Below are 25857 nucleotides of genomic sequence, written 5' to 3'. Positions count from 1 at the left end.
TTTTATAGTAGCATCACTGATACTAGATATTTGTAGCCTCATCAAATGTTGGCATGCATGAAAGTTCTCCTTGTTCAACTTTGGTACCTCCCTTTTGTGAGTCATGAGCTTTAGCTTTAATTACCTTCAAACTTTTATATAAGTACTAATGTTCTGATACCAATTGTTATCATATTTAGAATAATTGAGAGGAGGGGGGTGAATAAGTTACTTAAGGTCCATAAATACCATTTGAACAATCATTGTTCTGCTTATCCTGATGTAGCTCGGTCTCTACTAAATACTAATAAACAAAATTACTAGTAGCTCATTGTCAAACAAACTTTTCTAAATATAAAACACCATAAAACAATTAATAAAAGTTTGACACTGGGATTTTACTTGGAAACCCAATTTGGGAAAAACCACCAACAACATTTCACCACTTTTTTACTCTTTTGAAGTGAGATCTATTAGGAGCCAACCCTATAAAATGTTATAATACACATTGTTAAATATGACTTGGTTAAAGGATTTAATCACTTTGTTAGGAGTGGCCTTGTTAGAGGACTTTGATCATCCCATTTAGAACATCACCTTGCTAAAGGATTTACACAGACTGTTAAGTCCTTCAATGACTATTAGGTCAACCTTTGATTAAAAGGATTTCAATACAAATTATTTACAATGATTAGAAAGAAAATAATAGGGTTTTGATATGTATGATTATAACTCACTTTTGTAGGTTCAAATCACTATTTGGTTCATGTGTTGATTCACTGATAAGTCCCCCTTGTCAACTCTATCTCTTAACCTGCTTAGCAACCCTTTAAGCATTCATCCTTCTTCACATCAAACTTAAGCCTTTAGCTTAGATTCACTTATCAACTTCAATAACATCTGCACAAAAATTTCCTTCTCTTTCTTCGCTCTCACACTCACACATTCTCATTGACTCTATGCCTCCTTAAATAGGTAATTATGGCTTTGTCATTTTTCATGATAATCATAGATCTTAGGGTTTACGATCTAGTTCATTGTATATGTCCATCTTCCTTCTTTTCTAGAAACTTCTCATCCATCAAATTTGATCTTAGATATCATACCTAATCCTCATTAATTAAATGATTCAACTCATCAATCTTGTCTTCAACAAAGTTTCCATATCCCAAGAAATCAACTAAGTCAACTAGAAATCTTGATTCTTCTTATGCATCAAATATTGTTACTCGACCATAACTAAGTTCTAGTAGTCGGTCATCAATAAATTGCTTAGTCACTATAAAGCTCAGCACCAACTATCACTCAGTTGATATTGATGCTTAGTCAACACTGAATTTTCTTAGCACTACTATGGCTTGGTTGACACTAGCATCACTTGGAAATCCTTAGTATTTCACTCTATTGCTCGATTAAGCTTTTATATTAATGATAAATCTTGATTGATATTGTAAAGACTTGAACAACAACATGATATAAGCAATCACTTTGGTTTTTCAAAGTCTAACTAATTAAATGTCCATTGTAACTTCCTCTTCATAACTCAACCTTTCCTCTAGGTACTTTTGTTATGAGCAATTTCTCAAATCCTCTTCATCAATCAAAATATATATGACATTTAGATCAGATAGCAACATGTCTTATCAGTAGAACAGACATCAATGACAAAATTATAATTATCCCAATTGTAGTTTCCAACAGAAAAGAAGAGTTTCTTGTTTAACTTGGGCACCTCTCTCTTATAGGAATAATTAGGAGCCATCAGGAGCCATCAAAAGCTTTCATGTTAGTTACAGTTTTGATTTTTGAGTTTTGGCTTGGTTTGGGTTCAATTATTAAGAATAATTAAGAGTCGTCAGGAGTGATATGACCCAATAAAGAGCTATTGGGTATTATCTCACATAGCCAATGCATTAAGAATATGAAATAAAAGATTATTCACTTATGTCCTCTTGATTATTCATTTCTCTACTCATGTATATATATATATATATATATATATATATATATATATATATATGTACAAAAATAGCAATATATCACTAAATAACTACTAAAATTTACTTTTATACACACACACACACACACACATGTATATGTATATGTATATGTATATGTATATGTATATGTATATATGTATATGTATATTCATATATATATATATGTATATATATATATATATGTATATATATATGTATATATATACATGTATAATCTATATATATACATGTATAATGTATATATATACATCTGTATATATATACATGTATATATGTATATATATGTGTATATGTATGACTAATTTTAATCACGTGACCATTATTAGTTTGTTGCTTTGTTTATCTCGCAACCAAATTTATGACTGAACTATTTTATTCACTGATTTGATCATTTATTGTTGTTAATTGGTGGTTTATTTAGTCATATATGAGGTAGTTTATTTGTTCATTTATTTAATAGGGCAAGGTGGAATGAAACAACCATCCTTGTACTTATAAAGCAGACATACTTCCATTGAGCTAGTACCCTTTAAAGAATAATGCAAAAAATTGTTAAATTCATTCAAGGACGACTGTTAAGTAGCACAATTAAGAAGAGTAATATGAAGTAGTGTAGACCAACCAAAAATAAATACAAGGAATCATAGAAAAAAGAAAACAATATTAAACTAAACTTCTGATTGCAAGCAATTATAGAAAAACCACAAATAAATACAATAAATATTGTGTTCGGAATTTTTTTACTATCCACTATAATGTCCCACTATTTTGACAAGGATTTAATAAATAGTTAATAATATTAAAATAAATATAATATAACTAGATAAAGAATATAAAAATGCAATAAAATTTATAATAATTATAATAAATGAGATAATCAATGTATTATTAGTATAAATAGTTAATGTTTATAAATATTATTAAAATATTGATAAATATAATTGTTGATAATAAAGTATAATGTAAATAGTGCTTAATAAAGCATACTTACTAGAAAAAGGAATAAGATAGATTGATAATGATATGTCTCATTCAATGTATAAGCTATCATATTGAATATTAATACTACCTATTCTTTGTGCATTTTTGCCAACCAAATCTTTGATGAGGGTCTAGGATTTCTTAAAATGTAGAAGCACAATAAAGTTAGAGAGAACATATATTATCAATTAAAACTTTAAATAGCAATCAATGATAAAACTCAACAAGAAAATCACACTCTATATGGTAGTTGCAACAATTTGTGTGTCTCTCAACAAGCATGACTTATGCAAGCACTCATTTGGTCAAAATGATCAAACACCAATAATTGCCAAACATAAACTAAGATGTATATTCATGAGGTTTTAGTAAACATGTATTAATATAAGTAAATAGAGAAAGGTTGTAATGTTAACACTTCATATATATTAAAATCTGTGATAGCAATCTAATATCCAAAAGAGATTGTTGATTAAACATAAATAATGATTCCATCGCCAAAGAACTAACTATGATAATTTAATTGATAAGTTGTAGAAATATTAGTTGACCATTAGAAAAAAATTAGTTAAAGGTACAACATTGATTATGGAAAGGTGTGAGTAGAAACCATAACAATATAGAGAGTTGCAACCAAAGGAGGTGACATTTGGTTCTACAAGTTATAAGAAATATATTGATAATGATCAACTCAGGGGTAGAAAAAACCAAATAAGTATAAAATAGGGATTCAACAATGAAAAATATCAATATAATCATCAATGTATAGACCAAAGGGGAGTATACAAAAAGTATATACTAAAATATGAAAGAAATGGGAGTGGAGATGGAAGAGATATGAAATCAATAAAAATTAAAAATACCCTTCTAATCATCAATGGTCATAGATTGATACAAGAAGGCTACATGTTACATATATTTGGTGAGTTTCCCTTAAATATAAGAAGAGAAAAAATGAAAGAAAGAATATCTCACACTAAGCGTGACTTAGATAAGACAACTCCTACAATCAAATCAATCATAGACTTGATGCATTACATTGAAGACAATCATCTACAAAAAGGGATAACATCAAAACTAATTATAATTTATACCAACAATGTTCTAAGGGGTATCATGGTAGTAGAAAGTACTTGTGAAGATCAGAGATAAGTACTTACAAATATAGACACAATGTGATAAAGACTTCTCTTGAACTATAGGAAGTACTAATTGTGATGTGGATATACTAGTGCACATACATACTCTCACCATCTCAATCGTGTGGACATAGAAGTGCATCCATGCTTAAGGAAAAGAAGGAAAGTTAATCTCGTTGCAACTGCATAGATCATATATATAAGGAAATATTAGAATTTTTAATAGTTATTATTCAATTATATGATTATCCAAACAATAGCCATCAAATTGTTTCTCTCAACAAATTACAATGTTTGAGACTTTCATAATAAACATTTATTTACCTAAGATAACAAATCATCTAAAAGAGATAAGCATATAATCAAGGAAGGAAGCATCTGTAATATCATATCAATAAACTATACACCAACACCTAAATTTAATTTAAAAATAAATGATAACATATTATCTATTATCAACACCAAAATATTAAAATAATATCAAGTCCAAGTATCATTATTTTGACTTTCAACAATTAGAACTTTAAACTAAGTTTTAATTGTCTAATGGATTGTCTAAATCTTCATCTTCTTCTTCTCACCATCAAAGACATTAATTGATTCACAAATAGTTCTAATATCAATGGGATTAGTTGCACTAATGACTTTTTGCTTTCTAAGTTGTCAAATCTTTATTACTTTTTCATTGTTCATAGAGCTTGTTAGTTTTTAATTAACATCCTACGTGAAAAATGTTATATAAGTAGCTTGCAACTCCCTTCACCTATTGAAGATGTTGTTTAATGTTTAAAATATCATTTATCATGATACAAAGATTCTAATTAATCAGAAAGGGGTCCTTAGCAACAATTGGATATAAAAATGTCACTAGAAGATATATTGAGTGCTACATTAATTTGATGTAATAAATCTCTGAACTTAAGAAAATTTTGTTTTTTAATGTTAAAGATATTTATTAAAATTATCTTTTAATCATTTTTCTATACTAAATTATAGAATGTTTGGATTAAGTAAAAACAAGTTTTGAAAGGACTCGAAACCTTGTACAAAGAGAAAATAAAGATATAGCAATGAAGGATCTTAACACAGCTATGGAACACCATCCATCAAACTAGAGGAGCTCACCATAGTTCCCAAAAAGAGGGCTAAAAACTAGCCCAGAAAAAACACAACAAAGGACCATTAAGATTTACATATTGGCCCAATCTTTTGAGAATGTAAAGACATATCAAACGAAGGTTTGGAGGATTTGACGTTTTTCCTTTAACTGATGTCCATACATCCTCCACCTTTTCATCAACCATTTGCCAATCTAGAGATAAACTTGAAGAACCAGGGTAGACCACAATAGTATCCACAAAAGGGAAAGGGGTAGCACTACAACTAACCCCCAAAACCCTCCAAGAAGAAACATGGGCATCAATACCCACAACAACAGGAGAAGAGACAACTGAACCAACTCTAGCATCCATGTTCTAGACAAAGACAATAGAAGGGATAGCCTTAACATTCTAAACCAAAGTTTCCTTAGAGACAACATCTGTAGCATCAAAGACAGAAGCAATAGAAACTACCAGAGAATGATCAATCTGAGGTGAGAAATCTGCCACACCCCCTTTCTTGGAAACTTTTTGAACCATATAATGATGGTCTGAAACCCCCAACCACCAAGAAGGTGATTTCATTGATCTAACCTTATTAGAGGAACACTGCATAATGAGATGGCCAGTCTTATGATATTTCTTGCATCTAAAAGGAATACCCTTGTAATCAAGATTCTGGGTCTAAGAACCATTTGGAGAAGCCAAAGTAATCTATTCAGGGAGACCCTTAGAAATATCAACCTCCATAAGAATACAAGCATACATAGTCTTAAACACATTAGAAGAATTTGTACCAACCATCTAGAAATCCCCAATGGCCTCTCCCATGGACTCCAAGACTGAATCCAACCAAAGATGAAGGAGAAGATTCAACAATCTTACCCATAAAAGTATTTATTAAAGGACTTAGTAAGAGGATCAAACCCCTCATACCGAGGTTTGGCCATTAGGGGAAACTGCTCCTCCTAAGGGAAATAATTTTTACACAAGATTATTTTCCTATCTACATCATAATAAAATTTCACAATAAAAAACCCCTTGCCACAGGGTAAATTTGAACTGTATACGTTATGATTGGTTCCCAATGTTTGGAAATCCAAGCATGTAAATTCGGAAGAGAGGGCCAGAAACCCCTAAAAAATAAAATGGTAGTGGTAGAAGAGAAATCCTTTGTAGTTTTGAAGATCTCATCCATAATACCAAAATCAAGATTAACCACAATAGGGCTACTTACAGAGATAGGCAACACCAAAGGACAAGGTCCCCCTCTCCCAGCAAAGGTAGGACCATAGATACCTACCTCAAAAGAAGTCACATCCGCATATGAAAACACTAAACTCCCTAAAGCAACCTAAGACCCTAAGGAGGTCATTTGGGAAGACCCTAACAACGTCTAAGATAGCCCAGAAGACCCACCACCAGACACAACACTAGGGGTAGAAGACTTCCCAAGAGTAGCATCTACTGGCAAAACACCCCCAAATGCAATAGGGGGCACAACATCAGCAGGAAGATGGTGGGCGAGAAAAGTTTTGTTTTGAAATGAACCGATAGTGCAAATTGGAGTTGGAACCATTGTGTTGTTCCTCAACTTGTTTACACTTCATCGCCCTGGGTCTACCCTGGTTTGACCATGGTTCTACCTAGAGTAACTAGCTTACCTAGGTTTGAACCAAAGTGGAACCCAAAAAGGAACCAGGACTAGAACAAAGGTCTAGTTTGAAGGGTTGGGGGGGGGGGGGGGGGGAACTGGGTAACTAAGTTGAATTTACCACTCAAGTTTCTAATCTAAAACTTATCATCATCTTTATTGGAAATATTCTTTATGAGTTCTTTCTCTTTTTCCTACCTTTCTCTAAAATTTTCAACACTCTCTTTCTCCTTTTTTTTGTGCATTTGGAAGGAAGCACAAAACCTTAATATCTTCATTATGCATGTTGAGACAAAACACTATATGTGAGTTGAATGTGAATTAAGGCTCATTTGTGGAGTACATATCAACAATCTCTTTCAAGAGCATATACCTATTAGCATGGCCAATGGTTGCATTAATAGCTTCATCATGGATTTCTTTTGTGGAAATGCTCCCAACATTTTCTACAAGAGTATCTGAGTTCAACCTCAACATGTCAGCAACATCAAAAAAAAATATTGGCAGTATGAGATACTAATATTATTCAGTTCAATTCTTATCACATTGTGGTACAATTGAACAATCAAATTATGTGTTCTATCAATGTTGAATTTTTTTGAATACTTATCCACAACCCTATAGAAAAGTTTTGAATCTCCTATATGAGAAACATTTGTAAGTTCAAGATAGGGCCTCAAATCTACCTTCATTCCATTTTGCATAAATATTGTCCTCTTTAGAATTTTACCAAGCAACAATTGAACAATAGAAGTGCATTTATTTTATTGAATGTGGAAGCCATGAGCTGATACTAGAGCCTTATGAGATGCTTGCAAAAGACTCACCTTTGCATCTATGCACTATAGTTGTATTGTCTATATTCTTCGCTATTATTACAAATGATGACAAAACTATTCATGTGTGAATCACTACTTATAATATATGGGTCAATTAGTTTGACTAAAAAACTACACAGGTAAATCCTGATAGCAATATCACAATTTGACTTGCTATGGAAAATATCTCCTACTTATCAAAACTATTCAAATCATGGAGCTTTTGAAATTACTTTTTTTGATTGATCATAAAGATTATAGTGTAAGTAATTTCGTAGCAAGTGATTCAACATTGTTTTATGTCCTAGCTTATCATGTTGCAATATTGTTGTTCAATGTAAGGTAAGAAGAGTACTTCCTATTTTAACAAGATAATTTTCTAGCTTATAGCTATATGAGTAATAAATGTACAACCTAGCAACTAAAAGATTAAGAGTTCTTCAACTTAATTGCTTCAAACAAAAAATGGCATTTGAAGAACATATCTTGGCATCATGGTATTATTTTTGGTTAATCAAATAAATCACTACCAACAAGTATGCAAACCTCTAATTCTAAAAGATTATTGTGCTTAGAAGAAATAACTTGATTTTTTGTTGAGGGGGGATATCATTTTCTTCTTCCTTAGGAAAATACAACATAAGGCAAGAAGAGGCACAAAGGCAGGAGGAAGAAGATGGTTGCAGAAAGTGGTGAATATAGTAATAAAATAAAAATTATAATGTCAGCTAGTGCATCCTATAATATCAAAGTCTTCAAGGTGTTTTCTTAAGAAAGAAAATCTTAGTGCTATTGGTTTTCCATCTAGGAAACAAACAGATTTGAAAACATCTCTAACATGGCTTGGTGAGGCAATAAAACAATAATACACATGCCCTACAAGCCCTAATGGGCATTAACAAAAAATTATCAAGTGGTTGGAACTATGACTTTGGCTAGGCTAGTGTAGAATGGTAGACAATATAAGATTAGTAGGACCTAGTTGACTCCATATACATGTTAGTTCTATGGCCTTCATGTATTTTATGGATCAAGAATCTTGCAACAGTGTTATGTGGTTTCCCCCATTTGACATTTGGTATTTTAGAAAGTGTCTCCTCAATTTTGGTTTCTACTTCATATGAGAAATATGGTTTAAGAATTTGATTCTCTTAAACAACCTACCATGGTCACATATAGATAGATTCCCAAATTGGTACTATGTATGAGGATGAGAAAATATGAAATACTCTATTCTTTCTTACATCACACTATAAGAATAAACAACTCCTACCACTAATGTCAAAGGGGGAGAATGTTCCTCTCATAAGTAATATGTTGGCAATTAGTGTCAAAAGATGGACAAGAAGTTGAGTCAATGATATTTGGTGAAAATAGTTATTGAGTTATCTAATGCTCGAGCACACAAGAAGATAAGGTCAAGCATGCAGTTCTCACCAAGCATATTTATTACTAAATTGTTATATACTCATTGAGTTGGAGACCTTACCTAGTTAAACATAGATCACTGAGAAGAATAGTTATACCTGAGCATGAACTTCACTGAATGACAACATAATGAACAAAGTATTTATTGAGTAATACATAGGCTACATAATAGTTTGAGTAGGCACACAAATTGATGTGAATTGATCACACTGAGTGGGAAAATGGATTCACGTATTCTAAAGAACAGATTTGCAAAGATTTCTTGAAGAATGTGACTTTACTACTTTGTGATTACAAGGCATTTAAAGGACCAATAAGAATGAAGTAAAGAAAGTGAGGAACAAAGATCATTCTATATTGTTAATTTCAATATGAGATACATTATATAGGGTTCCTAAACCCTAATTAGGTCAAATATCATGAAGGAAAAAGAAAACTATAAAGGACTCGTATGGAAAAATTTATAGCTACAGTTAGTTATTATTGGGAAGGGTATTGGGGTAAGGATAAGTTTTTGACAGAGGACAAAGTTGAGCACATTAAAGGTTAGAAATCTAGAGTAGTGAAAGATGAATTGAAAATTAGTCACAAGAGATGATATAAAATATTGTGTAGAATTAAGATCTGATCAAGAAAAGTAAGTTGCTATCACATAGATCAATTGCTGCTACTTTCCCATCATTTTAGTAGTTCTAAATCCTTGAAAAAGGTAGACTTAACAGTCTTATATAAAATCTCTTAATCGAGTACACACTTAGAAGAGTGTTGTAGATCCTTGTGAAAGGTAGATCTTAATAGATCTTATTGTATACTCCTAATAGAATAAGTCATGAGAAGTGACAAATTTTGTAGCCTTAACAAGACATCCTCTTACTATAACAGTGATGGATGTGAGGGTACCATCCCCACTGTAATTTTCCCTTTGACTAAGGGTTTCTATGTGACCAAATGGTTGTGTTATATGCTATGAGAATTTTTTTACATATTTATTTTATTGCTTATTAGAATAGATTGATTGCTTTCAAGTTCAAGCATTGTGGTAGAAGTTATGAGATTACCGAGTTGTTGAAGAGACATAAAATTGGTTAAATGGTTAAGATAAAAAAGTTTTATAGGATACTGATTCATTCACCCTGCCCCGCCCTTGGCATCCTATCCATATACTCCAACATATTTTTTTACCTTAAAGAGTGTCTCCCCCAATAACACTTCAACCACTTTTGTCAAGATTAACCACTAACAGAAATAATAGTTACATGCAAATATAACCAATATTAGAAAATAATAGATCGCATAGAAGAGAACACAAGACACAAAGATTTAATGTGGTTCACCTAATCCTTGGGCTATGTTCACCAACAACAAGTCTCATATTATTATTATCTAGTGATTACAATCCATAATCCTTTACAACTCAATACAGGCGCAAGAAGCTACAATATCACCATACATTATGAAAACCCTAACCCTAAGCCATTTTATAAGCTTCTTTCACTTACAAAATTAGGTCTAGAGTAAGTCATCCAATAGAATAATAGCAGTTAATGCCTTTTACAATATAAGGTCATTTTTGGCTTCGGGGGTGTTGCCCCTCGATCCCACCCTATACTCCAATGGGGATCACACTTGGGGCACTGCCCCTTGACCCGGTCTTGGGGGTGCTGCTCCCAAACCTATGTAGATATACTTTGGGTAGAAACCACACTAAATAAACCTCTGAGTTTGATTAGGCTCCACATCACAATAACTTCTTTGAGTACCTTGTGCCTAAACTCAAACAAATACTCCCACCGTTGTTTCTTAGCCTTCTCAAAAGAAGGATTATGTTGGTTTTTCCGGTTAGAGTGAATGAATACTCCATTATGATCTATAATAGAAAGCTCACTACTTTCTTGTGGTAATGAACTCCTAAAAAAATATTAATTGAATAAGGTTGATGAGTGGTTGTACTTAATTGTGTAAGGATGTTCCACCCTCTCCTTGTTTATTGTGTCATACATCACAAAATAAAAGCTTATCCTCTTTCCATCACCTTCAAAACAATCATTTAATCAATTTCAATTTATTTCCTCATCATCATGTAGGTTTAATTCTTCTAATTTTTCAATTCCAACTTTCTCTACATTCAAATTTAAAGCCCAATTATACATTTTGTCCGTTTCATGATTTCCTTCTCTTTTAATGTGTAAAATTTTGAAGTCCTCTATTAAAGCTAGTTCTTGGATGATGTTGGCAATGCAATTTTGAAGGTGTCATGCATCCAAAGATCCTTTGCTAATGGCTTTAGTAATTATTGCAGAATCACCTTCTACATGCAATTTTGTCACTCCTAATTTCTTAGATGCTCTTATTGCCAACAAAATTGCCTCTGCTTCAACAACATTATTTGTGTCATTCTATAGCCTTTTCCCGCTAGACCAACAAGATCACCATTCTCATCGTTAATAATAAAACCAACCTCTAATGGCCATATATTCCCTTTTGAAGCCCCAACAAAATTATATTCGCATCATCCCACAAGAGGATTTTCCCAAACAATTGATTCCTTAATTAGGAAGAGAGGTGAGATAACCTCACTAGACCCATTCATAGGCATATTAAGATGACTTTTAACTTTTATAAACTTTAACTTTTTTTTTCCTTTTTTTTTTTGATAAAATAAAATAGATAATTAAACTAATATCATCATTCTCACATATTCACGTTTAGAAATAAATAATAACAATTAATATCAAATTATTAAACATTATCTACTTCAACATTTCTTTATAATTTTTAATTATTTTCAAAAAAATATTTTTAAAGTTTTTCTAAGTTTAAACAAGTCCTAGCAAAATTTTGCCAAGGACTTCATTGCTTTGCAACCTTGTTATTAATATTTTTGTCTTTCTTTTTCATAATGTTTTGTTTATATTTCATGTGTGATTATAGAAGTCTTTAAAAAATGAGTACTTTTGGAATGTAATGATTATCAATATATAAATTATTTCTAATAAATTCTTGTTAATCAATATAGAAAATAATAATATATTACACATTCAAGAATCAGTATCGGAGCGACTAGTTATGACTTTTATGCCTCCCTCCCTCAGATTCACTACTTCGGAGTCCAGTGGTGAAGAGGAAGTTTAATATGTTTAAGGTTATCTATATAATGTAGTGACAATACACTTGATGTAATATGTTGTAAACTCTCCACTCTAGCCATTGGGTTGTGTTTTAGCTTTGCTGTTTTGGTTTTTTTTGGCTCGTTGCTACTCTGAACTACTTGTAATCTCTTTTTGTCTCCTTGATATGCAATAGTAATATATTACACATTCTTCTTTTAAATTTGAAGTTAAATTTAAAAATGTTAAAAATATATTTTGTGTTTATTTAAAATAAAGATTTTCTACTAATAAATATTTTGTGTGATGACACAATGATTTAACTCAAATATAAAAGAAACAAAAAGATATTGAAATAAAATGAAGCATACAAAAGGCTCAATGTTTTGTCCAAGTACATGGTGGTTGTATTACTTTCTATAATAACCATTATAAATAAGTGTTTTATTGTGCACTCTCCTTTCCATTACCTTGCTACATTATCAAACATATGATTTCTATACAAACATATGTTTTAATTTTAGTTTTTAGTTGAGATTAGTTTTATTTAGCAACAATGAACACCTTTTAATGTAATTTTCACTACATATCCATTAGACAACATTGCAAAGAATTTCATATTGATGTTTGAGAAATGGAGAATTTTGAGGTGTAAATCTTCATAGATGGTATGAAGGGCTTGGGAAGTGGTAAATGTAATTACCCAAAAATGGTCTAGTAAACTATAAGCCCTCTTTCAACATTTTAAATCTCTATGCTAGACCACATTATGTGCTTAATCAAATTTTCATAATTATTCAATCATAATCCTTGATCAAATCATCACTTAATTATTTATTTGATTTTATCTTATGGTTTGACCACCTTATTCTAAGTTTTATTTAATTGTCGAAAGAACACACACCCTTTTAATTAAATAAAATCCCCTTAATCCCATGTGTACAAATTAAAAGAAATTTCTAATTTAAAAAAAAAAAGAAAAAAAAAGTCTACACATTGAGTGCACACTTTCCAAGGTGAGTGAAATCTCTTTTGCCTCTTAATCTCCATCAATCATTTTTGCCTCTTAATCTCAACCACTCTTTTTGCCTCTTGAGAATCTTGAGCACATGGATCAATCAAGAATAAATCTCCACTATTGTTTTTGCATCTTAATCTCTACCACTATCCACTTCCTTGATTATGTTGCATTATTGTACAATGTTCTCACCTTCTTGCATTTTCAGCATCAAACTTTCTTGTGAGACTTTCAACCTTCACTCTCAGTACATTCTGATCACCTCCATAAGTAAGTGCAAGTTTTTCCTACACCCCCTTAGCATTAGTTAAGGCATAAGCTATTTCAATCACTAAGGTGTTGTGTTCTAGCCTTTCCTTTATTTGCTCAATTTTCATAGATCCAAGTGTTGATAAAGTATAATGATTATCCATGTAGTATAATGCACATATTCTCTAATTCCAAATAGAGAAAACCTCATCCTTCTTTTCCATGAAAAGAAGTGTTCCTTGTTTAACTTGGGCACCTCTATCTCTTAAAGGAATAATTAGGAGTCGTCGGGAGCTAACCAAAAGTTGTCTTGTTAGTTATAGTTTTGGCTTGGTTTGGGTTCAATTGTTAGGAATAATGAAGAGTTGTCAAGAGTGATATGACCCAATCAAGAGCTATTGGGCGTTCTTACATAGCTAATGCATTTTGATTAGGAAATAAAAGATTATTCACTTCCCCCCTCTTGACTATTCATTTTTCTACTCATGTATATATATGTATTTGAACTCACTTGAAGGGGTAGCTTATGGAGGCTTCTTTTAGAGAATTGCATTTTATTATAGTTATTATTTTTTTGAGGAAAAACATTGAGTTCTTTTTGGAGGCAAAGTGTCTCTCCATGTTTCATGAGTTATAATTCTAATTTATGCATGTCGTTGAACTTCAATTAACTGTTGTGATTTTATTTGTGTGTGGTTGTTGGTAATTTATTGTCGTGTGTTTGGGTATATCCTTGGATAATTTATATTTAGTCATTTGTATTTACTTGTAGATCGGTAGCATATTTGGCCATTTGTTGATTAGTTTGTGTCAATTGGTCAGAAGTTTCTAGGGATGTACAACTAAGGTATTTGGTTAGTTATTAGGTCCTAGGAGTCATAACTAGGGTTCTAGAATAGGCCTAGATGTACCCATTTGATCAAACGATATTTAGTCATAATAATTATTTGATTGCCATCAATTCATATATTTAATCATTTTTTCACTCATTTTTATTAATTTGTAATAAATTTAATCATGATATGAATACTATATTAAATACCATAAATTTCATAATGTTGAAAAATCATATTCAAAAACTCTATGACACTAAATCTAAACGAGCTGTTCAACAACATTTATATTCCTCATTTTATTCTCACTACTAAATCAAACTCCATTATTATTCTTCCTCACACACAATTAGACATATTATTATATTTAATTATTTTCAACAACTTAACATTAACTTATATAACATATCAATAAAACTAACTTAACAAGTGCCACATAGTGGCTTAATACTTGCCTTTAATAGTATTAGTTTTAATTTTGATATAAATTTAGTTGTAATTTCATTATATATTTATTATATGTATCAAATATACTAATGTGTACTTTCATAATTTTAATACTTTCACAGTATATTGTTAAATATTATAATTAAAACAACACTTTTTGTGTACTATGCTATATAATTTGATAAAAATGTATTCAACTTTGTTTTATAATATATTATTTTAATTTTTTTAATATAATATTAAAATTCAAATAATGATAATTGAAAAAACTATTTAATAAATATTAGTAGTGAAAGAATGAAATAAATACAATATAATTTTTTTAATATACTAAAATATTATAAATATTTCAAACAATAGTTGAAGAATTGGAGGGAATAACACTCATCTAAGAGTTGTAATAAATAATTAAAGTAAATGATTAAAATATTAAAAAAAAAAAATTCAATGTATTTCTTTATAATCAAACAAACTATTTATAATAGTTCTTAAAAATAAGAAATATAAATAATTGATTATATTATTATAATATGTAGTTTTCTATTCTAAAATCCATATACAATAATTGAAGTGTTCATAAAGCAATTTGAACAAAAGAGATAACAAATGTGCTAAAAATTAGGAATAAGAGAAACAATAAAAATATTTTAAAAAAAATACTTCTTGCAAATTCACAAATCCCCATATAAGACTCTAATCCATTCATCCAATTAAAAGCTACAAAATTAATATATATAAATTCTAAAGTTAAAAAATTGACATGTATTTCTTTGTAAACATAATATTTGTAGAAAAATATGGAATGAAATGAATTTTTATTGGTAGAATAGAGGTAATTTAATAACAAGTTAACGCGAGTAATCTAAAAAATGACACAATAGTACTTAGCCTACCGGCAAGTACTAATAAACCATATAAGAACTAATTACCAACTGTAACTAAATCCTTTATCAAAAATCCCTCATCCTATTTTTGATCACTTTAGATCAAATATGTAAATTGTAAACTTCACTATCACTCTTATAATTAAAGACATAAATCTCACTTTTTTTGAATTTCAAAATTTAAAATTACCTATTATTTACCGCTTCATTAGCCACCATGGACTAACTTAAAACATTATGCAAACTTATAAATTAGCAAATTTCTAAACATATGGACATCAAAAATATAAGTAAACGACCACACTCTTAGTATATTCAATTTCTACATTTATTTACATGCTTAATAATTGTTTATTTCAACTATTGATAATTATTAGTTATTATTTTTAAACTTATATTTATCTAAGAGGAAAAGTTTTTTCAACTATTTAATTGTATCAAACTGAAACATAAGGGCAAAGTAGTTGCATTCTTTAAAATAAAAAATCCCCAAGAAATGTACTATACAAATTTAAATAAATAGTTTTGAAATTTCCGCTAACGATTGCGCAACCTAAAAGAAGGAAAAGGCAATAAAAAAACAAAAGCAAAGTGATGGCAAAATTAGTGGAGCTCTTGTTACGAAATCATTTCCAGATAAACTGGTCTGCCCAAATAAATTACGCCTCCTCCCAAATGTCTTGTCGGCCAGGCGGATGATTTTCAAAATATTACATTTAATATGTTTTCATATAAAACTATACACAAATCTACATTTTTAAATATTTTCGAGCACGCAAATTGTACTTTTTTCTTACCAAAAATCTGTCTGTACAGTTCTTCAACGGTCAAATTCCATGTAACCAGCCGATGAATGAATGATGATTTACACTCATTTCGCCTTTCTTTATAAATAATAACACCTCATCTTACCTTAATCACTGCTGATCTCCGTCCGAGTACTGTGGCTTGCACTAAAATCCCCTTTTCTTCGGGGCAACTGATATATATAATTTTTTGGCTGAGCTTAAATCTTCTGTATTGTTGCCTCTTCTGCGCAGCGAATAAGCGCGGGCTCATTGATTTTGCGGCCGAAACCAAATGGCTACGACGAATGATTACGAAGAAGTCCGAAGGCAGCGTCTGGAAGAAAACAGGAGGCGCATGGAGGAGCTCAATCTCCCAGGACTCGCCAGCAGTTTAAAACAGGTCTCTAATTCGGCCTCCAAGTCTGTAAAGGTTTGTACTGGTTCAATGCAAGTTAAAATTTCCCCTTTATTCTGGCTTGCTGGTATTGTGATTATGTGTTGCTGTTTCTGTGATGGGATCCTGTTTTGAAATTCGTGTTTTGCATTTATAGAGGTCTTCAAATCCCCGGAAGCAGAGGAGTGAGGAGGGACCAGTGGTGGTGCGTCGCTCCAGTCGTGTAGCCAACAATCCAACTCCAGTTTACCGTGAAGTAAGTAATGTAGTTACCTTAACTTTGCAATGTAGGATCTGGGGACAAATGTCTTGCAGTTTAGAAGAACTTCCGCATTCCCGGCAGCGATGCTTGAGTAGAAATGGGGCTTTTGACTGAAACAGGGGCATGTGCTATGTTTCTTGGTTACCCTGTAAATAGGGTTGTCTTAACTTGTAGGGCTTATCTGCTGACATAGAGCAAGGGCATTGTTGTTTGCTGACATAGAGCGAGGGCATTGTTGTTTTTGGGTTCTTTCTTGGTGTATGACTCACATTGGTATGCCCCTCTAATGAACCTTTGGTATGGGGTCTGCTTCTTGGTTACCCTTCAAATAGGGTTTCCTTAACGTGTACGGCTTGTTTGCTGACATAGAGCAAGGGCATTGGGTGGGTGCCTGCTCTCTGACGACCCCGTGTTGTGGTGTACTGAAGGGTTTGACTGCTTTAGCTTCTGATTATGTGTAGTCTTTAAACAGCATGAATATCTCAAACATCTGAGCAATTTGACGTAGAGCACTTTAACTACTAGATATATATTCGAATAATAATCTACTTGAAACCATGATCCTTTACCATTTGTACCTGCTAGGTATGGTTTTCTTAGAAGATTTTCCCAGCTTAAAATACTTTTGGAGCTCGAGGACTCAATTTTTTAAAATTTTCTTAGGGCTCTTCTGAAAGCTATACCGTTGAGCACTGCTAGGCTTTGGGTGCGTTATCATTATCATCTGACTAGGTTTAGTTGTCAAAAGAAACATGAATGTTATAGTTCCTAACCCTTTGAGCACAGTAATTGAGCAATCCATTACTAGATTTAAAGCCCTACAAGATTTCCCGTTGTACCCACTAGGTTCAGCTGAACCTTAAAATTTTCACCAAATCTCAAATTCTTTTGGATTGCCAGTTCTCTAATCTCGGATTCTCTGATCACTATACCATTCAGCACTGCTAGGGTTTGGGTTCTCCAATCACTATACAATTGAGCACTGCTAGGGTTTGGGTGCTCTATCATTATCATCTGACTAGGAAAACATGAATATTCTAGTACCTAACCCTCCGAGTAGTCATTGAGCACCCAGCTAAACTCCTACAATAATTCCCGTTGTACCCACTGGGTTTGGCTGAGCCTTAAAGTTTTTCAGCAAACCAGTACTTGAATCTCGAATTTTCTGATCACTATACCATTGAGATCGGCAGGGTTTGGGTGCTTTATTCTCTGATTGGATGCTATAGTCCTCGTGATTCTTTATCATTTGTAGTCACTGGTTTCGGCTGAACCCCAAGATTTTCGGAGTCTCAAATGCTTTTGGAGAAGCATACCTATCAATTAGAACCCGCAAATATGGATGTAGAGCCATTGATTCGTGTCCTTCATTTTACACTCACCATTGGATCAGAAACTCAGAAATCGTGGTCAACCAATAGCAACTATTCCAGTTGTTGGAACTATTTATGTCAATTATCATTATTTTGATAATGGAATATGTTTATATTGTCAAATGATAAAAACCGTGCCTCCAAATGTCTTCTGTAACTTAATGTTTTGTTTAGCTTTAAATTTTTAAGAAGCCTTTCAAGATCCCAAATGGAATATAGCTTTCTAAACTTAGAGAATCTTGGTGAAGAGATTGTGCATATTGTCATTTAGTGGCAGCCTCGGCTCCTTGCTTCTCTGTAACCGTGGTTACCTTCCAGTGCTGTACACAATTCTTGTTCTAAACGAATGTCAGGATTGAAAAGTTCCATTGAATTCTCAAACAATGCTAAATCGTTATTGAATATTAATGAGGTCTCTAGAATATATGAAATAGGATTCCAGAGGCATCTGGCTAGCATTAATGAGTCTTCAGCGCGAGCTTCATTTTTTCTAAGCTAACTAGGGTAGAAAAAATGCTTGACATTCTTATGACATCAGATATGGACGCTCAAAATTATTGAACATTTACCTATAGCCCCATCGCAAGGAAAGGGTATGCAGATAATAGTGCTTGTTTTATCATCTAAATATTGCATATTTGTATATTTCACAACTGCATGACAATTAGAGGTTTGGACAGTGTAGATTTCTCTTTAGTATGTAGTAGACCTGGCAGAAAATTGACTCATTATTTTGCAGGCGCCTGTGGATATCCCTCATCTTCGGAAAAGGTAAGCTCAGTTGGTTTTATGCTGTTGACATTCAAATTCACGTGTTGATTAAAAATATTTTACACAATCAATACCAGAAAACATTATAGCTCAGAAAACATTTTAGCTTATTTTACAATGTTGTTTGCAGCTATGGCCGTAGAACAATCTTTTCACATGCAATTGCCTCGGTTGAAGCAAGTCGAGAAGCAGTTGAACATGCATACAATATTGAATCTGGTTTAGGATCCACCTACCCAGCATTTGTGAAACCGATGTTACATTCTCACATTTCTAGTGGGTTTTGGCTGGTATGAAAAATTCTTGAACACTTCATTTGTAACTTGTAATACAAGTGGATTTTGTGGATAGGTATTAACTTCTTTTCAAAGTAAATGCAATGTGCTGAATGCAATTTTTTTATATTGATTTTTCATTTAAGTTACAATTTTCTTAAATCTAATACACCAAATGGAGAAGGTAGCTGCTACTTTCTGTTGAATACTACAATTTAAAACATAAGGATTTAACTCTTTGAATATGGGTTTTTTGTTGATTGATATTTGGTTGTAAGAAACATATACACTGAAGGCTATTTTTTTCGTCAGCTTCTTATAGACTTCATTTTTGCAAGACCATCTTGATGGGTTTGCAGTGAGAATGGTCACCCTTTGAGCCTTTTCATTTATTATTGTTTTCTTAAAAGTTACTTTAAAAAAATTATGTACCAAATGGAGCTGGTGACGACGAGTTTTAGTTCTTAATGCAGGCAACGTCTTTTGCTAGTGGTCCCTCCGTCTGGGATTGTGAAGGGCTTCGCTCAATTCCCAGCTTAGATTCTAGTAATCAAGAATTACTAATAGCTTGGCTGAAGGGGGTGGGCCCATGGTGCAGTGGGAGGGAAACTATAGTTCCATCCCCACCATATGCCCCATGGACTATACCTATTTTAAGCTTAAAACCTTAAAGGAAATTTGGTTGATTAGTCTCTACTTGCAACAAGAAATGACCACTAACTTCATGAATATTTTATGTTTGCAAGTGTTTTTAATTTCATTGTACGTTGACTTAATAAATTTACTATGTTTCCAAGGGTCACCCCTGATGAATTTACTTTACACAGGGCCTTCCATCTGATTTTTGCAAGGCACACTTACCGAAACAAAATACAAGGATGATTTTAGAGGATGAAAATGGCGACGAAACTGAAACTCTTTATCTTGCTGGTAAGGTTGGTCTCAGTGCAGGATGGAGAGGTTACTCAATTGAACATGGTTTGATTGAGGGTGACTGCTTGGTTTTCCAGCTGATATCAGCAAACAGATTCAAGGTAATATGAAATAACTGAATGTGTACGCTTTTGCATTTTGGATATACTTGAATGAATCCTCTTGTTTCTCCATAAGAGGACTGTAAGGACTGTAATGCTACCTTTCTTTTTGTTCAGTATCACTATGTTCAATAGTAATGGGTGCCAACAGGATTATATATTTGTAGTTTCTTTCTTGGATATCTCTCTCGATGCATTTGTTAATAATTACTTTCTTACTTTCTCACTTAAATTTATAATGCTATCTTTCTTTTTGTTTTGTGTCACTATGTTCAATAGTAATGGGGTGCCAACAGGATTATACATTTGTAGTTTATTTCTTGGATATATCTCTCAATTTATTTGTTAATAATTACTTTCTCACTTAAACTTATATCTTGAATAAATCTATTCAAAGATAAGATTATTTTATTTGTTTTTGATGTTAAAAAGCAGCCTAAAAACAAGGGGGCTGGCCCTTAGTACATTACTATGGATGACCATTCATTCACATCACATGTCCATAAATAAAACTACCAGCACATTGACAGGCCTTTCTTTAATATCATAAATAGAGTCCCCAAATTACTAAACCAGATATCATAAATAGAGTCCCCAAATTACTAAATCAGATATCATCTAACATAGAATTTCAGCTATTAGTAATGAAAACAAAATTACTAGCAGCCTGCATATTATTTTTCCTACTAAAAGCCATATATAAACATGTATACTAAGACTATCAACAACATATCTACTGTAATTAGTAATTACTTAACCAATAAATATTGAAATCTTTAAGGCCCATCGGCCATATCAAGTAATTAGAAGCTGGTGTATATCAAGTAATTAGTAATTACTTAACCAATAAATATTGAAATCTTTAAGGCCCATCGGCCATATCAAGTAATTAGAAGCTGGTGTATACCAACAGATGGCAAATCCAGAGCATATTACATAAAGTAAAATAAAACAAAGGCCTAAATTTTGGCCTTTTCTTTTCCCTTCTTCGCCAAAACCATATAGTTTCTTTGAGCCCTTGCCAAGACCTTCCTCTTCATTTTCTTGGTGCAGCTGGAGAGTGGTAGCAGCAGCATGGGTCATGGGTCACCTTTAGTGCAAACTTGGAGAGAGTGTTAAAATTCTCATCCAACGTAGTGAGCTGGGTATTGAAGGCCTCCGTCTCCCTTTTTCTGCCCTTCACCAAACCAGACAGCTCTTGGCAGCCAGCACAATTACCTTTAGCCACCTCTGATGCATGAACCTGCAATACAACAGGGTTAGCAGAAAACATATTCTTATATTTTTCCTCCATCCTCACCGGGGAGATGGTCATCATCGGCAAGGTATCCTTAGCCCTTCCAGGAGAAGGGATAACATTGAAAGTGAAGTCCATAGTGTTCATAGATTATTTTGTTTGTTACAAGAACTTTTATTGGCCATTTTATTTATGGACTAGGAACGATATATATTGTTTACTAAATCTTTTCATTTCTTTTAGTATAGTTGTCTGGTCCATAAGTATATGTTTGAAGCAATAGTAGATCTTTTCATTCCTTTGGATGAAAAGAGTACTGAGTTTTGCTTTTGGCTTTTTGGTACAAGAACTTTCTTTTGGCTCTTCGCTAAGATTTCATTCTAATGAAGATAATCTTTGAGATTATGACAATGTATTGCTGTTTCTCTTTTCACGCATTTGTAGAATTATGATTCTTTGAAAAAAATTAGAAGGAACTTTCTTTTAAAATATACAGATCCCAAGTCTTGATAGTTTTGTTTTGTTCGAGCAGTAATTGAGTTTATTGCTGCCCACTAAGGCTCCATTAAAGTTAATGCGTTGAAGCTAATGTATGGACTGTGAAATCTAACAAGTTACTGATCTTCCACAGAACCTTAACTTAAAAACATTGCAAACATTCACTATTATTTGTTTTCCTTATTGAACATAAATAATCATGCTCAAACCAAGGATATTTTATTATTCTAAAAGCCGTCATCTCATATGTGGTTAGTTAATTTGGGATACTCACTATTCAACATCTTTTCATTTTGTAAGTAATTGGAGATTCTATTTTAAAATAAATAAATGTCTGGTAAACTTTTTAATGTGACTGATGAGGCTTGCATGACACACCCTCCAGCTTTATGTGAAACAATTTCGATCCTTAGCTATTAATTGGTGAGATTGTAAATTAAAGACCTCATCCCCACGTTTCACTTGTTCAAACCGGTGATCTTTTCCAGTGACTAAATATCATGATCCACAGGAAGCACTCAAATGTGTGTTGGTAACGTACTCCAAAGACAGCACTAACCTTTGACCCAAAACTTTTACTCGAAAGTTGATGCCCCTTCTATCGTAGCCTATTGTAATGTAATGATTTCTTCAATGTTTGCATCCTAGAATTGTCCCGACTAATCTTAATTTACGTCTCTTTGTTTCCAGGTGTATATTGTTAGATCGGCTGATTTTGAAACAGGGAAGAGGAAGGCTTTAGACAGTGATACAGACGCTGTCCAGGAGCTTTCTGTCCAAGAGTTGTTCGAGTCTGGGAAACGAAAAAAATCCTCAGAAGATGAGGAAGATGCCTCAGATGCTTCGGTTGAAGGAAATGGCAGGTTGTCTAAAAAGTCCAAGATATCGAAAGCTTTGGCCAAAGCAAAAGATGGGAAGCAAAAGTCTAAGAAATCTGGTGAAAAACCATTAATAAAATCTGATGTGAAAGAACAGGAGAAGCAGCAGGATGAGAGCAACGAGGGGCAAAAGTTAAACGTGAAAGAAGACACTACTGCAGAACCCAAGTCCAAGGGGAAATCAAAAGGTAAAAAGCAGATCAACAGCATGATGCCGATAAGAAAGGCATCATCAAGGTCCGAAGATCATATTAAACCGTCCAATGGGCGTATTGTGACGGTGGCTGCTTGATAATGTATGAAATAAGCTACAACTTAATGGTTTTTGTCAAAACTTCCAGCTTACTGCTAACTTTTGGTACACATTAGTAGCTACGTAACTAAAGTTTTATAGTTAATGGTAACTGCTCATTTTTCATGTCCTCGTTTTTGTTGACATTTGCTTTGCTTTGACTTCTTCAAATTCATTGAACGCATAATAATGTAAGTAATAGGTATTTATATGTATGTATTAACTTGTTGGTATTGGTATTAGTTGTAGACAATTTAGATGACCTGAAAACAACTTGATAATATTACGAAGATTCGTTTAGGAAAAAATAACAATTTTTGTTTAAATTGACAAATTAACAGTATCAGATTTTACAATCTATTTGGAATGTGTGCATTTTATTTTTAGATTTGATTGTATAAGTTTTTTAGTATCAATATTTTGGATCACATTCTATGATCCATCAACAGCACGAGAGAATAAATTAAAGTCAAATAAATATAACTGGGAAAAAATTTCCTTACTTGACTATGGTATATTGGGCTGGATCTGATTTTTGAGTTGGATAACACTCTTCAAAGCAGGGCAGGAATGCCACATTATACAATTTGAAACCTCCTCTTTAGAAGTGTTCTTCTCCAGTAATTTTTGATCAATAGATTTACTGAGTCCAGCTTTGTTTCTTCAAACAAAGTGGGTAAAAAATTGTCAAATTGACTGTTATCATACTTGGAATGGATGTCACTATATGGCGGACATTCTATGACAAAATGTCAGTTTTTCTACTGCTCATGTTTACAAAGCCTTATACAATTTGTAACCTCCTCCATAGATATTACTACAATGACTATTAATCAATAGATTTGTTGTTCCTCAAACAAAGTGTTCAAATTATTTTGTTTTCAAAATGAAAATAACAATTCTTGTATAAATGAAATTCAAATAAATATAAGTGGGAAAAATGGTTGCCTTTTTTGAGGTTGGAATATCCGGCTTTGATAACACACTTGAAAACAAGACTTGAATGTGACATTATACAATTTGAAACCTTCTCTTCAGAAGTGTTCTTCTATAGTGATTTATGATCAATAGATTTTTTGTGTCCAGCTGTTTTCCCTCAAAATGGCAAAATTGACTTAGACTGCTGTCATAATTGGAATGGATGTCGTATGGCACGCATTCCATAGTTATCATAGTTGGAATAGTTGTCACTATATGATGGGCATCCCACAAGAAAATTCACAGAGTCTTCTAGTCGTGTTCACAAAGCCTTGTACAATTTGTAACCTCCTATTTAGTTGTGCTTTTCTTAAGCAGAGTGTTCAAATGCTTCCATTGTATTCATTAAGGTCATTTTAAAAAATTAGATTGAAAGACTCTTAATTTTGACTCCTAATTAGAATGATCAAAGCCTAACATTAATTATTGAGGGGTACTCAAATTCATGAATAATGGATAATAGATAATTTATTCTCTTTATCACTAAGGATAGACGAAAATAAAAGGTGAAGGTGTGCAAAATTTATAAAGGGTAGACATAAGTAATATGTTTAAAGAAGTTTTGAATGTATGAGCATCGGGACCCACTCTAGATAAATTAAGGTAATATATATTTATATTATAGAGAGCTTGAAAATGTTATATAGAAGAATCTATTTATACTATAATATGATATCTCTCTCCCCCTCTCACACGCATGCCACCTGCTCGCTCGTCTGCCCGCCCACCCGCAACATGTTGCCGCACGCATGCACGCATAAATTTATCATGAATTAAGTATAGAATTAAATAAGGAAAAGTTGTTGGAGGCACTCAGGTGGCCTTTGTTGTCCACTCTAGATTTGAGACCAAGCCAAATTGTTTGTGTGGGGGTAAACAATTAAATACATGCTTAAAAGACAATTTATAGGTGTCATTGCATTTCATTAATTCCATGACAAAATGTCAATTTGACTTCCATTCTCTACTACTCTTGTTTAATGGAGTCTTTAACAAATTGTAATGTCTTTAGATTTGCAAATTATGTAAAGAAGGTCAATTCCACTTGGGATCATGATGATTATTTGAAATATATAAGAACAACCTTATTGAAGGTTGTGTAAACCAATTTTTAGTTCTTACCAAATGCTTCTATTGTGTTCATTTAGATCATATTTTAAAATTAAATTGACCAAACAGATCATAGAATTAAAAATTAATAAATACAATTGTAAATGACTTTATAGATCATTTTTTTTTCATAATTCGATTGGACTATCCTATTTCGATACAGATAAAGTTTATTTTCCCTCAACAATATAACAAATATTTGTACAATTTGCCAAATTTGTTAGTACAAAGTGCCAAAAATTATAAACCTTTGACAAAAAATGAAATGCCAAATATACTGCATAATTAACTGACTTTGAGGAACCATTTGGATAGTTCATTGAAAATAGT

At 32.4% G+C, this 25857-nt stretch overlaps 1 protein-coding gene and 1 pseudogene across 1 annotated transcript; one reads left to right on the top strand and one right to left on the bottom strand.

Annotated features, from left to right (window-relative positions):
* Window positions 1-6990: 6990 nt before the first annotated feature.
* LOC149551532 (putative 26S proteasome non-ATPase regulatory subunit 3 pseudogene) lies at window positions 6991-8318 on the bottom strand (annotated as a pseudogene).
* Window positions 8319-16094: 7776 nt separating this feature from the next.
* On the top strand, window positions 16095-23565 carry LOC149551531 (B3 domain-containing protein Os06g0194400-like). Its single transcript, XM_089787032.1, has 6 exons — window positions 16095-16855; window positions 16977-17075; window positions 19194-19225; window positions 19356-19515; window positions 20328-20534; window positions 22960-23565. Exons 1-6 carry the CDS (start codon window positions 16718-16720, stop codon window positions 23437-23439), a joined length of 1116 nt encoding a protein of 371 aa, XP_089643158.1. The 5' UTR covers window positions 16095-16717; the 3' UTR covers window positions 23440-23565.
* The last annotated feature ends 2292 nt before the right edge of the window (window positions 23566-25857 follow it).

This window comes from Cupressus sempervirens, chromosome 6 (genome assembly GCF_028749045.1).
Source record: "Cupressus sempervirens isolate cs-2001-9-10 chromosome 6, ASM2874904v1, whole genome shotgun sequence".
Taxonomy (NCBI): Eukaryota; Viridiplantae; Streptophyta; class Pinopsida; order Cupressales; family Cupressaceae; genus Cupressus; species Cupressus sempervirens.
This window is presented reverse-complemented; position numbering and strand designations above follow the sequence as displayed.

What these genes read in the sequence shown, in the direction of transcription:
- LOC149551531 (XM_089787032.1), top strand. Translation starts at nt 16,718, where the DNA reads ATGGCTACGACGAATGATTACGAAGAAGTCCGAAGGCAGCGTCTGGAA. An exon ending in CAACTCCAGTTTACCGTGAA is followed by an intron (nt 17,076 to 19,193) that starts GTAAGTAATGTA and finishes ATTATTTTGCAG; the next exon opens with GCGCCTGTGGATATCCCTCA. An exon ending in ATCCCTCATCTTCGGAAAAG is followed by an intron (nt 19,226 to 19,355) that starts GTAAGCTCAGTT and finishes TGTTGTTTGCAG; the next exon opens with CTATGGCCGTAGAACAATCT.